The sequence below is a fragment of the Tripterygium wilfordii genome, chromosome 14 (genome assembly GCF_013401445.1).
Source record: "Tripterygium wilfordii isolate XIE 37 chromosome 14, ASM1340144v1, whole genome shotgun sequence".
In the NCBI taxonomy this organism is placed as follows: domain Eukaryota; kingdom Viridiplantae; phylum Streptophyta; class Magnoliopsida; order Celastrales; family Celastraceae; genus Tripterygium; species Tripterygium wilfordii.
In genome coordinates this window covers 12,683,084-12,697,883 of record NC_052245.1, presented here as the reverse complement: position 1 = coordinate 12,697,883, position 14,800 = coordinate 12,683,084, and the positions used below count along the sequence as shown (strand labels likewise).

The window sequence follows — 14,800 nt, the reverse complement described above, 5'->3', positions numbered from 1 at the left end:
TATAATTTAGTTTGTGGATTTAGAGATGAAAATGAAAAAGTATGGTAGGAAATCTATTTTCTTGGCATCCTCATATGCCTTGTTAGTCTCCGCTGGTCGACATATTTGATTAGAGTAAAAATTGCAATGGAATAATGATTAACTTACCGAAATAACCTTATTATTATATATAGTTTAAAATAGTTGTGAGATGTTCTCGGACTTGTGTATTGTTCAAGATGATGTTATACGTATTTTACTGAAAATGAGTGATGAATCCCAATCAATAAGGATTCCTTATGGAAGAATCTAGCTTTAGTTAGAATTATAGATTTCAAATATTCCACCAACCAAACATAAAATTATCGACAAAAAGAAAATCATTGTTCTTCGAAAAATTGGATTCCGCTAACCAAACGGACTCTAACTTGGCATGCCAGTGAGGGCATATTAGACATTACACTAATTTAAAAATAGCCGTTTAATAAAATTTGAATACAGTAATCCCACCGTTCCAAACTTTATAATTATCCCTCACAAACTACGTTATATCAATACTATCTTAATCTGTCTCCTCTCGCATGGAATGGAGCCTCTGTTGTCATCGCGCTTACGCATATCCACCTTTGAAAGAAACTTTTCGAACTAAGCCTCCTCCCACCTTCTTCCGTTCATTCAAAAATTAGGGTTTTTCTTTTTATCTTTTCAGATTCAGATCTGATCGCGGGACGAATTTCACGTCCATGTCAACGCATAGATCTCGTCTCTTGATTATTTTATGTGGTTCAGTCTGGTAATTCTCTCCTGTGAATAAGTTTGTACCAATATCTTTGAATTTGTAACTGCTATTTTGGATTTTGAAATGGGGTTTAATTTTGAGATCGAATTCGCAGATTAGGCGGGTTTGAAGTTATTTCGAGGATCACTGTCGTGTTCTGCTCTGGATTCGGATTTTCTTCTCCTTGTGAGTAGGTCTTGTTTGTGTCATGTTTTCTGAACTCGTGATGCGTATCTTTGGGGCGTGAGGATTGTAGGTTTTGATAGTTTGTTTGGTTATTTGTGTATGAAGAGTTGGTAAACAGATCTTGAAAGTTGGCTCCTCAAAGACGATCTCAGCGCCACATGGGTGGCCAGATGCAGCAGACTAATGCTGCGGCAGCGACTGCATACTACGATCATGCCGCTGGTGGGTCCCTGCACAATGCCGGTTCTTCCGGGGATGCAGGCGATGCCGTCATGGCGCGGTGGCTACAGTCCGCAGGGTTGCAGCATCTGGCCTCTCCCTTGGCTTCGACGGGAATTGACCAACGCCTCCTTCCCAATCTCCTCATGCAGGTACATGATGGTTGCTTTTATACTTACCGATTATAATTCTTATCCCCTTTCTTCCCCCAGATTGTAAATTAGCAAGTTTCTCATAACCTGCCTTCCAATATTTACATTATATTAGGATTGACATCTGTGTGAACTTGGTGGCAAGTTTAGAGTTTAGACAATTGTTTGAGCAGTTAGTTTCGGTAATCCTGCTTTTGGATGTTGTAAGTTGCAAGGAGAAGGAATTATTGGAACGTTCTTGTTGTTAAAACTCTCTTGTCATTATGGCCCCCTGTTTTACCCATGTTCCGCTTAATTGGGATATGCAATGATTTCACTGAGGTCCCCCTCCCTCCCTCCCTCCCTCTCTCTTTCACATAGACACACAGAACATGGCTCCTTTCCTATGCAATCGGAGCACTTCCTCAACACGTTTTATTTTTTGAGTTTTGTGAATATTATTACTAGAAGTTTGTTTGAGTGGATTGCCGATTGAATAATCTATTCGCTCACTGTTTTGGTATTGCCGCAGTCATATGTTCATCCTCCTCCATCACGCTATGGATGTATGAAATTAGTGTTCACTACAATGTTTTTCGTGCAATTTTTATGCAACAATATGCCAGACATGGATCTTTTTTGTGTTTAAAATTTCTTTTTAATCATCCTTGAAACTTCTTATTACTGCTGTGATACTGACAAATTTTGTGATAACTCTTAGGGTCATGGAGCGCAATCTGCTGAAGAGAAGCAGAGGCTGTTTAAATTAATGAGAAATCTTAATTTCAATGGGGAATCTGGTTCTGAGCCATATACGCCAACTGCCCAAACTTCTAGTGGCATGGCTGCATCGGACGGTTATTATTCCCCAGATTTCAGGGGGGACTTTGGAGCTGGGCTTTTGGATCTTCATGCCATGGATGACACAGAGCTTCTGTCTGATGTAAGTTCTTTGGAGGTTGCTGTGCCTAACTTGGCAGGGCAGGTGTTCTCAGTTTTCTGAAGCTAAAATGATGCATCAAAATTTTCTACCCAAAATGGGTTCTTACTTATATAGTAATATGCAGTTGCTTACTCTGTAGGACAATTAGTGTAGGTTATGTCATTATTATTATTTTTTTCTTAAATATTATCTGTTGACATTCAATAATTTGGAGCATTGTTTGAGAATGTATTTAAATTTTCTATTTCCTCTGTATATATATAATGTATATATAATTTTAAATTCAGTTGATTCTATTTGTGGAAGATTTCAGGTAATACCCTTGACTTGAGGAGTTGGTTTTACGGAATTCGCCAATTTTGTTTGGCTCTTAATGATGGTAGTTTGCATTTGTACTGATAATTCTGACAATAGTCGCTTTCGTTGATTGATAAATTGCTGTTTTGTTCTCTTTTGCAGCATGTTATCTCAGAACCCTTTGAGCCATCGCCATTCATGCCTGGGGGCACCAAAGAATTTGAAAATGATTTCAACATGACTGTTGGCAGACAGCAAAAAGAACAAATTGATACGGATGCCTCAGTTCCATTCCCTGCAGTTGAAAAAGAGAACAACACAAGGGAAAATAATGTAGCAAAGATTAAAGTTGTGGTATGTTGGTTTCATTGGTAGTATGCACGCCCCCTCCCATTCCATTCCATTCTCTTTCGAGCATTAATATCTTTGAGGTGTGAGTAGAGCACTGTCAAGGTTCACATTTCATTGAATATAGATGGTACTCACACATGTTGGATGTGAATTTTTCATAATGTATTTTTTCGTTGTGTTTTTATTTGAGAGATATGAGCAAGTATTGGTTCTCGTGTTTTTCTGGAGAAAAATTGTTGGCTGTGTGTGTGGATCCTTTTAGCAATGTCTTAATGTCCATTGCTTGATAGGGCATCATAGGGCTGTATAGGTATTATATTGTGCATACTTTGCAGAACCATTTGTAACTTAAGACCTGATTAGATGCTTCTTGTTATTTGAAGCTTGTGATGAAATATGATGAAGGTTGTTGTCTGCTACTTATCCTGTGTCTTAGGTACGTAAAAGACCATTAAACAAGAAGGAACTTTCTCGGAAGGAGGAGGATATCGTAACTGTATGCGACAATGCTTTAGCTGTCCATGAACCTAAGCTAAAGGTTCGTTTTCTTGCTTTCACCAATTGCCGCAACTACCATATACTACACGTTTTCCTACAAAGACAAGAATCCTTTTGTCGTCGGTGGGTTGATGAGATTAGGTTGTCTTCCTTTTCCATTTGTCCAGTTCAAAGAACTAACTTTTGGTCTGGTGTGAAAGGTGGACTTGACTGCTTATGTGGAGAAGCATGAGTTCTGTTTCGATGCTGTTCTGGATGAAGATGTCACTAATGATGAGGTAATTTAGTTTTCATGGAAACTGAATCCGATAACAGTGCCTTGTTTTACCTATTAGACTTTAAAATGTGGGAAAATAAATAAATAAAATTTGGTTTTATGTGCCTGTAACAGGTTTATCGGGTTACCGTGGAGCCAATTATTCCCATCATTTTTCAGCGAACAAAAGCTACTTGTTTTGCATATGGTCAGACAGGTATTGTGTTATCCTGATGAGAGATAATGCCTGTTAAACTTTAAGGATAGTCAGTGTCTGAAATTCAGAAATCGAGAAGAAGTTTCTGACTTTCTCCTGATTTTTCATGTATGGCCTTCAGCTGCTAAAATAAGTAAATTATAATATTATATCACTCAGTGAATATTCCTTTTTTGATTTATCTTGAGTGCCCTTTCCTTTTTATCTGAATTTTGCTCTTTTCTCATGAGGTTTTGAAATTTCTTGTTGGAATATTTGAAGACAATTTTGAAAGTATTGTTAAAAATTGAATCCAATATCGATTCAGAATGAACAGGAGCGGTTGGTAGATATTGTTTGCAATATTTTATCACACTAATTTTCAAAGATGCAGATGTTGTTTTAAATACTTTACCAACTACCATGGGAAAGAGTTAGTTTACTATATATAAGCTGCTTAATGATACACACTGACATGCTGAGATGCGCCTTCTCTCTCTTACCAGCCCTTGGAACCTATGATCTGTGGGTAAAGGGCATTCAACACCACCAGGCCAATGGAGGCTTGTGCTGATATACGCCTTACCTTGGGCACAAGTTGTTCCGTCGTTGCGTTTCGTTGAGGCTATATTATTATTCAACGAAAAAGAAAATGTGTTAGATTAAGAGTGATGATGAATTTGTATACTTATTTTAAGCTGTGAAATGCTTGGAATTCTAATTCAAGTCATGCATGAGCTTGTCGTGATTCGTTGTGTAGCGAGGGGGATCAGTTCGCATCATTAGGCTCTATGTCGGATAATTATGTACATTTCTTTTCTGTGTTGTTTTTGTCATAGTTGTCAAAAGCGAGCAAGGCGCGCGCCTAGGCGCAGCCTCTGAGCCTTGACCAGTAGCAAGGCGGCGGCTTTGCCTTAGGTGACGCCAGGCACGCGCCTGTAATCAGGCGCTAGGCGCATAGGCGCAGCGCCTGATGACTTTAGGTTTAGGGGATAAACAACCAGATGTGTGACACGTGACTTGGTCGGAGAAGATGAAGATACCGACTGGGATTTCAGTCTAGGGCCTCTAGGCTCATACCCTCCTCGAAGTTGATCCCATCAGGAGGTTGAAGAAGCTTTGGTTTTGACGATTGTATTTGTGGATGAGATTTGGTCAATAAGGTCAAAGTCTTTAGTTGAGTGACTTTTTGTGTGGACCATTATAGAGGTGAAAGTGTGAAATGCACAGTATAAGCCTGTTTATATTATTTTATTTGTTGAAATGACTGTTTGGTGCAAATAATCATCGATATATTTGTCCTTTCTACTGCTGTAAATTTGAAGCAAGAAATGACATATTGAATAATTCTCTCTCTTCTTTTCTTTTCAAAGCAAGAAATGACTAGTTGAATTTTATTCTTTCTTTCTCTTTTCTTTTCTTTTCATTATTTTAATTTTTAAGTAGCGTTGTCACCTCATCAATTACAATTAATAAAAATGCTATTATCTTTTCTTCTCTTTCTGAATGAGAGAAATTCAGGTTATTATTTCAAGCCCTCTTAAATTAAGTTCTCTCTCAATATATGGTTATGGGTTTTTGTATATATATGCTAAGTGTTATGTTTAATTTCTATCTTGTGAGTGTTATATTTAATTTATCTAATTATTATAATTTTTTTTTTATTTTTAATTTTACGCTTTGTTTCGCCCAGGCGATAGCAGACCCTTTGCGCCCTGAGTGCGCCTATCGCCTTTGACAACTATGGTTTTTGTTCAGTTTGTTCAGCATGTTGGTTCTTCTTGTATACACTGTTGTCAGTTCACACTTCTTGAACTTGAGTCTGGTCTGAATTGTGTTTTGGATAACTTCTTAATTTTCAGGTAGTGGCAAAACTTTCACTATGCAACCATTGCCTCTCAGAGCAGCTGAAGACCTTGTTCGATATTTGCATCAACCAGTTTATCGCAATCAGAGATTCAAGTTGTGGCTTAGCTTTTTTGAAATTTATGGCGGGAAACTCTTTGATCTTCTCTCTGATAGAAAGTACACCTTTTGATCCTTTGCATTTCATTACATTCGATCTATCTTGAGAATTTAGATATGTTATTCCATAGTAAGGAGGCAGAAGTAAGTTCTAATTTTCTGTTGTTTCAATAAACAACTTGCTTAGGTAGTAAGTTGTTTAGTCAAACATACATATTTATCTGTTTGGATAATAGTTTTGTACTGGTGTTATGAGTTAGAGTGTGATACGTAACAGGGGAAGGGAAGACACTGCAGGTAGATTGCTGGATGACTAACTCTTTTGCTCTTGAATAGGAAGCTCTGCATGAGAGAAGATGGGCGTCAACAAGTTTGCATTGTCGGTCTGCAAGAATTTGAAATTTCAGATGTACAAGTTGTGAAAGAATACATTGAGAGGGGAAATGCAGCCAGAAGTACGGGTTCTACTGGTGCTAACGAGGAATCTTCCAGGTCACATGCTATTTTACAACTTGCCGTTAAGAAGCACAGTGAGGTAAAAGAATCTAAGAGGAACAATGATGGAAATGATTCAAAAGTTGGGAAAGTTGTGGGAAAGATTTCCTTTATTGATCTTGCAGGCAGTGAAAGAGGTGCTGACACTACCGATAATGACCGACAAACAAGGTACATATTACATATATATTTTTGTTTTACAATATCCTATATATTTTTTTTGCTTTTCTGATTTTCCATTATGAGATGTTTGCAAATCCAATTTCTTCTCTTTACTTTCCAATTTCTGTTTTTGAATGGAAAGAGCATTTTTATTGAAAAAGACTTTTGAGTATGTAACAAATAATACCCTGATGTTGAACAAAGGTCAAAACAGTCTCTCACTCACATTATGTTCTTAATCTGCATTCCTGGCGAACCAAAGTACATAGACTTTTAATCATACTCTTTCTGATATTGCTTACATTTTTTATTAGTAAGATTGGACACAATTGCTTTTGACATCCTTGGTGTCGATTGTTAACAAGCTTTATGAGAGATCTATTAACCTCGTGTTAGAGCGACCTTAGGTTTAAGCATTATTTACCGCATGCTATCATTTTTGGACAAGCCTGATTTCATTGATGGTTGACAAAAAGCATCCAGACGAGTGGAATGCTGTGCAACTGGCACACAGACAGAGAAGTCATTAGTAGACATTTTGTTCTCGCTTAATGTGAAGATTTTGTTGCAAGAGACAATGTACTTATCAACAACAGGAAAAAAGAAGAAGAAAGGGATTTGCTTGTACACTTCTTTTCAGAAGGGCAAGAGGCCTTCCTATTATTCAATCCTAAATTGGATGATTTGAAGTTGTATTGGGCTTGGAATGACTTTGGATGAGCATAGAACAATGTGGTCTATGGGGAAGCTACAATTGTTCTTTCAAAGATTAGAATGTGCTTGGTTACAATGTGGCCAAAGAGATGGTTTGTCAGGCATTAGGTACTTCAAGATTGTAGCTGAGCTGTTGTTTGCTACTGGGTGGTACCAATCTCTTACTGTCTTGGTCCTTTTGTACATCAATTTTGATGGGTAAAAAAGCATAGTATTCTACAATATGCCACAACATTTCTAGCAGATTTAGGATATTTCTTTAAAGTCGATTGATCTAATATGTATGCTATTTTTTGTGGAAATAGAACCTGGGTGCCAATGCTTTGTGCAACGCTCTATTGCCATATCAATTTTGATGAGCATTTCAATCAACAATTTGCCTTAGCTCTTTTAAGTTTTAACATCATTTTCGATGGGTAGAGCATTTAGTCTACAATATGCCTCAAACATAGATTTCTGATGTTTCTTTAAAGTAGATCGGAAGTGTACTTTACTTTTTGTTGGGATAGATCCTTGGTGCCAATGCTTTTTGCAATGCCCATCTATTGGCACACATGGCCACAAACTTTATAATCCTTTGGATGCTGCACAGCAGTTTTATTGGCCCGTATAATCAGCAGTCTGTTCTGCTTTCTTTCGTTGTTGTTAACTTGTTATGCAGTGTCATTGCCCCTCAAGCTATTGATTTCGTTCTTTGAAGTTGTTATGCCTAGCATCATGATACCTGATGCTATCTAGTTTGTCATTGGCAGGATTGAGGGTGCAGAAATCAACAAAAGTCTTTTGGCTCTTAAGGAGTGCATTCGTGCTCTGGACAATGATCAGATCCACATACCATTTCGAGGTAGCAAACTTACAGAAGTGCTCCGTGATTCTTTTGTTGGCAACTCAAGAACTGTCATGATCTCTTGTATTTCACCAAATGCGGGCTCGTGCGAACATACACTCAATACTTTAAGATATGCGGATAGGTATGCATATTTCTATTCTGACCTTTTGACAAGATGGATTATCTTAGCAGCAGCAATTGTCTTAAACTTCGTTACTAAAAGTTGATTATGTATATATCTCTACATTGAGCAGAGTCAAAAGTCTTTCGAAAAGTGGTAATGCGAGAAAGGAGCAAGCTGCAAATTCCATACCACCAATTAATAAGGACGTCTCATCAGCATCAGCTATGCCTCTGTCTATTGATATGGAGGATGTTTACAAACAAGAGTCAAAACTATTGGATATAGGTAGAAGAGCTGCAGAAAGAGAAACACATCTTTATAATGCTGCTGTTGAGTATGACTCACAGGGTTCAAGTTTCACATCAAGTTACCCCTTCAATGAGCACGAGGATCGTGGGTCAGCTTCTGGCTTAGTCGATAAAGATAGATTGGAAATGAGTAATTCTTATGGTGGTACTACGAGCCAAAAGGTGTATGCATCGTATACCCAGAATTCAGCTGATACAGAAGAGAAAGCCCCAAAGGTTTCACCTCCTCGCAGAAAAGTATCTAGAGAGGAAAAACTGGAGAAGTTAGGAAATTTGCCAAAAAAAGACACAAGTGGATCTGAAAACACCTCTACAAACACCAGGCAGCAAAATGTGGGCTCTTATTCCACGAATAATGTTAGATCTAGACAATCTGAATGTGAACCTGAACCTCCCAATGATGGGAATATCAATGCTATACTTGAGGTTGGTGGTCAATGGGCCTATGTTTAGTTATCTATTAATATATCCTCTTTTCTTTATTGTCATCATTATTTTATTTGTGTTGGATTTGTTTAGGAGGAAGAGGCCCTGATTGCAGCTCACAGAAAAGAGATTGAGGATACAATGGAGATAGTTCGTGAGGTAACTGAAAATCTCTCTTTTTTTACTTGCTGATTGAAGTCTGCTTGGTTTGCTTCTATATCTGGCTGATTTTTTTCCTTCTAATTTTGTCATCTGGAAAGTTTGACAATTGGCTTCTTTGAGATAGTACTTTCCGTAACAACTGCAATGAGCCTGTTTCTTTGCAACTGAGGTATATGTATATGCAAATGAGGAGAATTTTACTTCCCTTGATGTTACCCTAGTGCTTTCTGTGGTCTGGATGGTACAAAATGACCTATATTTTTACTTTTATTGATAATTTGTTGCAAAGGGAGGAAATACAGAGATCAATGCCATGCATCCATGAGATAAGAGTGAGTAACAAGAGTGAACCTTGGTAGTAGAGTAAACTTTTTTTTAACTGAAGGTTAGAGATTCAAACCACACTGAACGAATTACTGGCTATATATGTTATGGAATAAATGGTTTTTTCCCTCGAACTATTTTGTCATTGTCCCCTTGGTTCTAAGGAGCTGAGGTCTACATGAATTTTTTTTACCCTTTGAGTCTTATTTCCGGAGCAATAGTTTTCAGGATTCTTTCTCTTTATTCTGGTTTTGTATTACCCATCAATAAGTACTTGAATGAGGATATAGCTCGAGTTAATTTTCCAGGTTTCTATGTGCCCCTAATTTTGTGTGTTTTTTTTGGATCAGGAAATGAAACTATTGGCGGAAGTTGACCAGCCAGGCAGCCTAATAGATAACTATGTCACCCAGTTAAATTTTGTGCTTTCACGCAAGGCAGCTGGTTTGGTCAGTCTTCAAGCTCGTCTGGCCAGGTTTCAGCATCGACTGAAGGAACAAGAAATACTTAGTCGGAAGAGAGTTCCTCGTTAGGGCTGCTTCACCTGGTGATAGCAGCACGTGTTTTGTAATTTCTCCTCCCTTGTATTATCTTGCACCTATTACATTTGATGTAAAAAGGAGATTCAAATTAAATATGTAAGTTGTAGATATTCTGATGATTTCAATTTTCACTATGGCAGTCATACCGTGACAGCGGTGCTTGGACCTCATCATGAACTGGAGCACTGCAAAGCCCAACCGCGTCAATGGGCTAATGTTGCTATCTAAATCTGGGGTGGCTCAGACAATGGTGGTGAGGTTTAAGTCCATATTATTCTTGATATAGTTATCAAATGTATTATTTAGATGTGTTGTTCCCAAGTTATAGGTTTGTGGCCTTGGATATTCAGGGAAGGAAAAATTATAAAATGCATGTTCAGATGATTTTTCTTGGGATTCTTTTCCCCTGTTGGTTGCTATACAGTTCGTGTATACTGTAATTCTGATTTAAGGTTGTTAATGTGATGATATATAATCCTTCGATTGCACAAGCCATTTTAATAGACCCCACGTAGGAGGCACAAATCAAACCCACGTAGGAGCAAACTATCAAACCCACACCCCTCATATATTTATAAGGAGGTGAGACTAAAACTCATATTGCGTTCAGTCTTGCAACATTAGTAGGATTAGGCTTTTGATCAAGTTGATCTAGTTGTGCAATATGTTCTCATCATTGGAACTTCCATTGGGCTCAGCAACTATGTTTGCTCAACTGAATGAATAACTAGTAAAAGTTTTTAAAGAACTGAAATTTGCTTGGAAAGCATGTTATTTGAAGAAATCTGTAATAAGAACCGGTAAATTCTTCAATGAATGCTTAAAAAACAGTGCAATAATTCCCAATCCCAGTTAACAATTTTTTTAATAACTGAGAAGCTTGCTTTTTGAATATCCAATATAGGCTTGAACGCCAGCAAACAATACGCCTCACTTATAATCCCACCATACATATCAGATATTCAGATTCCGGCCCTGCCTCATATGATCCCAATTCGGGAGCTCTTGAATAGCTAATTACACCAAAAGCCCTCATCGCAACCACCCAAAAAATATCATCCACGGCAAATGCACAACCTATCAACAATGTGCACAATAGTACTGCCAGTGCTTGGATTAAATGGATACTACAGCTTGTCATTGAAGCGGCAGCATCACATCTTCAATTAGTCAGCTCTCAAATTCAGAATCTCCTTGGCTGTTCTCCTACGAAAATAGGGCATGTGTTCCTACAAGGGAAAGGATTCACAGGTTCCGTTTGAGAAATAATTAATAACCAGTAATAGAGTCTGATGACAGAATTCTAATCTTAAAAAAATCCATACATGAATTCAACATATTTCTATCTAGGTCTCTCTCTATTTGTTTCAATAACACCAAGAATTAAAAGAAACAGAAAGAATCCTATCAATCTTATAGGATAGAAATACAATAATTTATGAAATATATTTATAATTAAATTTAAACCCATAGTCTGCGGGGTTCTGAGATGACCATAAATGACAGCTCACTATGCAACTGTTAATTAGTGATGTCAACATGTGGTCATACCATCCCCTTGGAGAAAGAGCTTGTGAGGATGACCCCAACAATTTGCTTCATCAAGTCTTAAAAACGCAATAAGAGAGAAACAAGAGAAGGAAGAAAAAAGGAAAGGAAATATTATTAATGATATGGATTGCAGGCTCATTGATTGTAACCTAGATAACTAGTTAATTATTTTCGTTTCTTGTTGGGACCTTGTGGGTGTTACCATTTTTGGAGGGGAGGGAGGGGGTAAATCTGGTTCAAGGCAAAGCTGCAAAACAACAGCATAAAATGAGCACTAAAGATGTCTCTATAAACAAATACTTATTGTGTACGAAAATAATATTACCTGGTTAAAACAAAGCCCAGGACCTCTGCTATAAAAGTCGGCATATTTTATCATAAACATGCCACAGTCAAACCTGCAACATCCATAAGTTGTATCTAATACATATGAGAGAAACAATAGAAGCCCAGAAGAAAGGGAGAAGGGGATGGGGGACAAAAACAGAAAATGAAAAAACAAATTCAGCGCAATTAGGAAATATGTCAACAGTAGTAAAGGAAGTAAAAGTTCTTGTATTATTGGTTTTAGCTGCATCAAGAAAGATAAACACTGCATGCTGTTTCTTGGCAAAATCTTTCTTAAAGAGCATAAAATAGCATGTGCATATGATATTAATTGTTTAGTGGAAAATTTTCCAAATATAGTGGCTCGCAAAAGAGCAAAAGTAAAAAGGAAAAAATAACACACCCATTTTCTTGCTCAGGAAGATCTTCAACAACTTGTTGTTCCCAATAACTCACATCAACATCTTGTCCACTCTTGTCCTTTACTTCTTCTACAAAATATTTCGCCTGAGACACATTAATAATCAACATGGTAGCTCAGTAATATTTTAATGCAACAAATATTATCATCCAAACATGGTAGCCCAGAGGAAAGGGAATGAAACAACCGGACCAGCTGTAAACTCTTTAGTCACCGGGTGCATTTTGGGTTTACAATAATACTAGTGATTTGCAGGTAACTGCTACTATGTAGGGTCTACTCTGGAGTGGCAGGTCCAATCTGGCACTCTCTTGGAGAAGTTCCACAGCTCAAGAAACAAACAACATTAAGTCCAGATGGAATGGTTAGATTAAGGCCATTAAAGTGCAAATAAACCAGGAGAGGGTATCCCTGATGGTGAATATATATTACAAATCCCACAACTTTACAATCTCAGCAGTCAATTATGGGGATAAGAAGCTTGCAATCTTCAACTTGAAGTCACTCCTTCTCTATTATTTAATAACCTTCTGTAGCCATTTTCATGGCAACCCTAAGTTTACAAGCTCGTTTCCACACAAAAATTTATGAAAAGAGTTCCTTATTTAACAGAAATATTGCAATCAATAAAACCCTTCAAAATTCAAATGCGTCAAAAGGAAAATCCAAATCATGCCCATACATAATGTTCAAGGTAAACTAACCGAGGGAAACAATTTGGAGCCTAGAATATATGGTTACAAAACAATCCAGCTACCAAGAGGTATACCCAATGAGGCAATATAAGTTAATAACTTTTAAGTTCCTCATAAAATCTCAACAAGAATGAAGTACTTAATTTCGTGAAGTTTCCTTGTGAAGCCACGACATCTCAACCAACATGCAAATAGATACATTTATGTTCTTTAGCTTCTAATGGTAAAACAGGACAGTTCAGAAAGCAAGTACAAAACATGGATGCGTGCATGGAGCAGCATTCAATAATGACATCATCCTATGAAGTACGAAATATTAAAGCCAAACAGTAACAGTATAGTAGTTTACATTGGCAGTTTAACACTTGAATACACACGTATAAATGTATAATCACACACATAGATAGAATGGAATTAGAAGCCCTAACAACATAATTTACAAAACATACCAGTACTCTTAGCACGTTTTGATCCTTCCCTCCAAGTGAATCAAGATACTGAAACTTCTCGTCTTTCTTATTTATAACCGCCAAACACCAGTGTATTTCATTGTGGATGGGGACAAATATCTGAGCATAGTAGCAAATTAGCTTCATGATTATTGACATGTTCAATTGAGCCAATCACATTACAATACCAAAACAAGGAATGTACAAAATTACTTTGTCACATTCAATGAGACCATATCCCAGCCTCTTTGCAGTAGGCCATCTTTTGACAGCGCTATATTCAAAGCCAGATCTCCCACTAATTAACTGGATGTTAATATCAAGATAAAATACAAATTGAGTACTACAACCAAGGAACTCAAATAATGGCAATGAGGGTAAGAGAGATTAATTATATTTAAGAAGATAAGAAATTAATATAATGTGGAGCCATAAACTGACATAATAAGCTGCTCTACAAACACACAAAATGCAATTTAAAACCAATTACTACTATCCTTTTCCTGTTACCATCAGGAAATCTAGAGCAATATACTATTAACAAATTATTTTAGATCAGAGGTTTACATAACCTGCACGGTAGGATTAACCATCATTAAATAAAAAAAACACTATAGAAAAGTGAAGTGTCATAGAAACTAACGTTTTAAAACTCTTCAACTAAAATGTACAGCAAAACATCCAAAAATGTGTTGCCAAAAGAGAGATTTGTTTTCTTTTCTTCTTGCGTATGAGAGAATAAATGTGTTACTAAATCAAGTATGAATACACTCCCAAAATGGAAAAGGTTTCAAATAAGTAGAATATTTGAAACAAAATATTGCGTATCAAAAAAGAGTACCATTTACATCACAAAGCACTACGAAGATATCTAGAAGGAATTTGTTCGCAAAAAAAGGGGACCGCTTGAATAACACAAGCTTACAAGGAAATTAAGAATAGTAAGTAAAAAAGGTTGTTAAACTAGTACATCAAAGAATGAATGTGTTGCCAAAAGAGAAAACAATTTAACATTAGAAGTCGGCCAGATAAATTATTAGAAAAAGTAAACATAAATGTAAACATTATTGGTCAAACAGCTACCGCCACCCTGTGAGTTCTTGGTTGGCTAATTGTATGCAGCCTAACTTTGCATTATAGATAAGCTATTTCCATAGTTTGAATTCATGACACCTGCTATGCATAGAAAAAACTTTACCGCTGCACCCAGTCTCATTCTCAAGGTTCAACAACGTAGAGGAAAAAAAAAAAAAGGACAGAGATAAAGCATGTTACTGACCTTTTTGTAAAAAAATGTGTTGAAAAAATGACATCTCAAAAACTTCTCTGGCTCTCTCATTTCCCTTTCTTTCAGCAACTCAAAGTAGAGATTTATGACCTGCATGAGAATGATTCATTGGCCATATAACCATTTGGGATAAAGGCTTTGATGATGAGGATGGCCATATTACCAGGTCAATAAAATCCAGTGG

At 37.0% G+C, this 14,800-nt stretch overlaps 2 protein-coding genes across 7 annotated transcripts; one reads left to right on the top strand and one right to left on the bottom strand.

The window, feature by feature from the left end:
* The first annotated feature begins 524 nt into the window (after positions 1-524).
* On the top strand, positions 525-10,376 carry LOC120015089 (kinesin-like protein KIN-13A). 5 transcript variants are annotated; one of them, XM_038867314.1, is made up of 15 exons: positions 525-772; positions 878-943; positions 1,049-1,314; positions 2,015-2,236; positions 2,696-2,887; positions 3,321-3,422; positions 3,583-3,660; positions 3,774-3,855; positions 5,697-5,859; positions 6,136-6,465; positions 7,923-8,141; positions 8,254-8,857; positions 8,951-9,016; positions 9,694-9,910; positions 10,026-10,376. In XM_038867314.1, the coding sequence occupies exons 3-14, from the start codon at positions 1,102-1,104 to the stop codon at positions 9,874-9,876; spliced, it is 2,454 nt and encodes an 817-aa protein (XP_038723242.1). In that variant the 5' UTR covers positions 525-772; positions 878-943; positions 1,049-1,101; the 3' UTR covers positions 9,877-9,910; positions 10,026-10,376. The 5 variants fall into 5 exon arrangements, with proteins under 5 accessions (XP_038723242.1, XP_038723243.1, XP_038723240.1 ...); XM_038867315.1 differs by having other exon boundaries at positions 878-947; XM_038867312.1 differs by having other exon boundaries at positions 873-943.
* A 246-nt stretch (positions 10,377-10,622) lies between these two features.
* Positions 10,623-14,747, bottom strand: LOC120015477 (ubiquitin-like-specific protease 1A). 2 transcript variants are annotated; one of them, XM_038867924.1, is made up of 6 exons: positions 14,608-14,747; positions 13,542-13,634; positions 13,329-13,448; positions 12,167-12,270; positions 11,762-11,834; positions 10,623-11,114 (listed from the first exon to the last, which is right to left on the bottom strand). In XM_038867924.1, exons 1-6 carry the CDS (start codon positions 14,710-14,712, stop codon positions 11,052-11,054), a joined length of 558 nt encoding a protein of 185 aa, XP_038723852.1. In that variant the 5' UTR covers positions 14,713-14,747; the 3' UTR covers positions 10,623-11,051. The 2 variants fall into 2 exon arrangements, with proteins under 2 accessions (XP_038723852.1, XP_038723853.1); XM_038867925.1 differs by lacking the exon at positions 13,542-13,634.
* Between the last annotated feature and the right edge of the window lie 53 nt (positions 14,748-14,800).

What these genes read in the sequence shown, in the direction of transcription:
- LOC120015089 (XM_038867314.1), top strand. Translation starts at nt 1,102, where the DNA reads ATGGGTGGCCAGATGCAGCAGACTAATGCTGCGGCAGCGACTGCATAC. An exon ending in AAGATGTCACTAATGATGAG is followed by an intron (nt 3,661 to 3,773) that starts GTAATTTAGTTT and finishes TGCCTGTAACAG; the next exon opens with GTTTATCGGGTTACCGTGGA. An exon ending in ACTTTAAGATATGCGGATAG is followed by an intron (nt 8,142 to 8,253) that starts GTATGCATATTT and finishes TACATTGAGCAG; the next exon opens with AGTCAAAAGTCTTTCGAAAA.
- LOC120015477 (XM_038867924.1), bottom strand. Translation starts at nt 14,712, where the DNA reads ATGCAGGTCATAAATCTCTACTTTGAGTTGCTGAAAGAAAGGGAAATG. An exon ending in GTCTCATTGAATGTGACAAA is followed by an intron (nt 13,449 to 13,541) that starts GTAATTTTGTAC and finishes TACTATGCTCAG; the next exon opens with ATATTTGTCCCCATCCACAA. An exon ending in AAAACGTGCTAAGAGTACTG is followed by an intron (nt 12,271 to 13,328) that starts GTATGTTTTGTA and finishes AATGTGTCTCAG; the next exon opens with GCGAAATATTTTGTAGAAGA.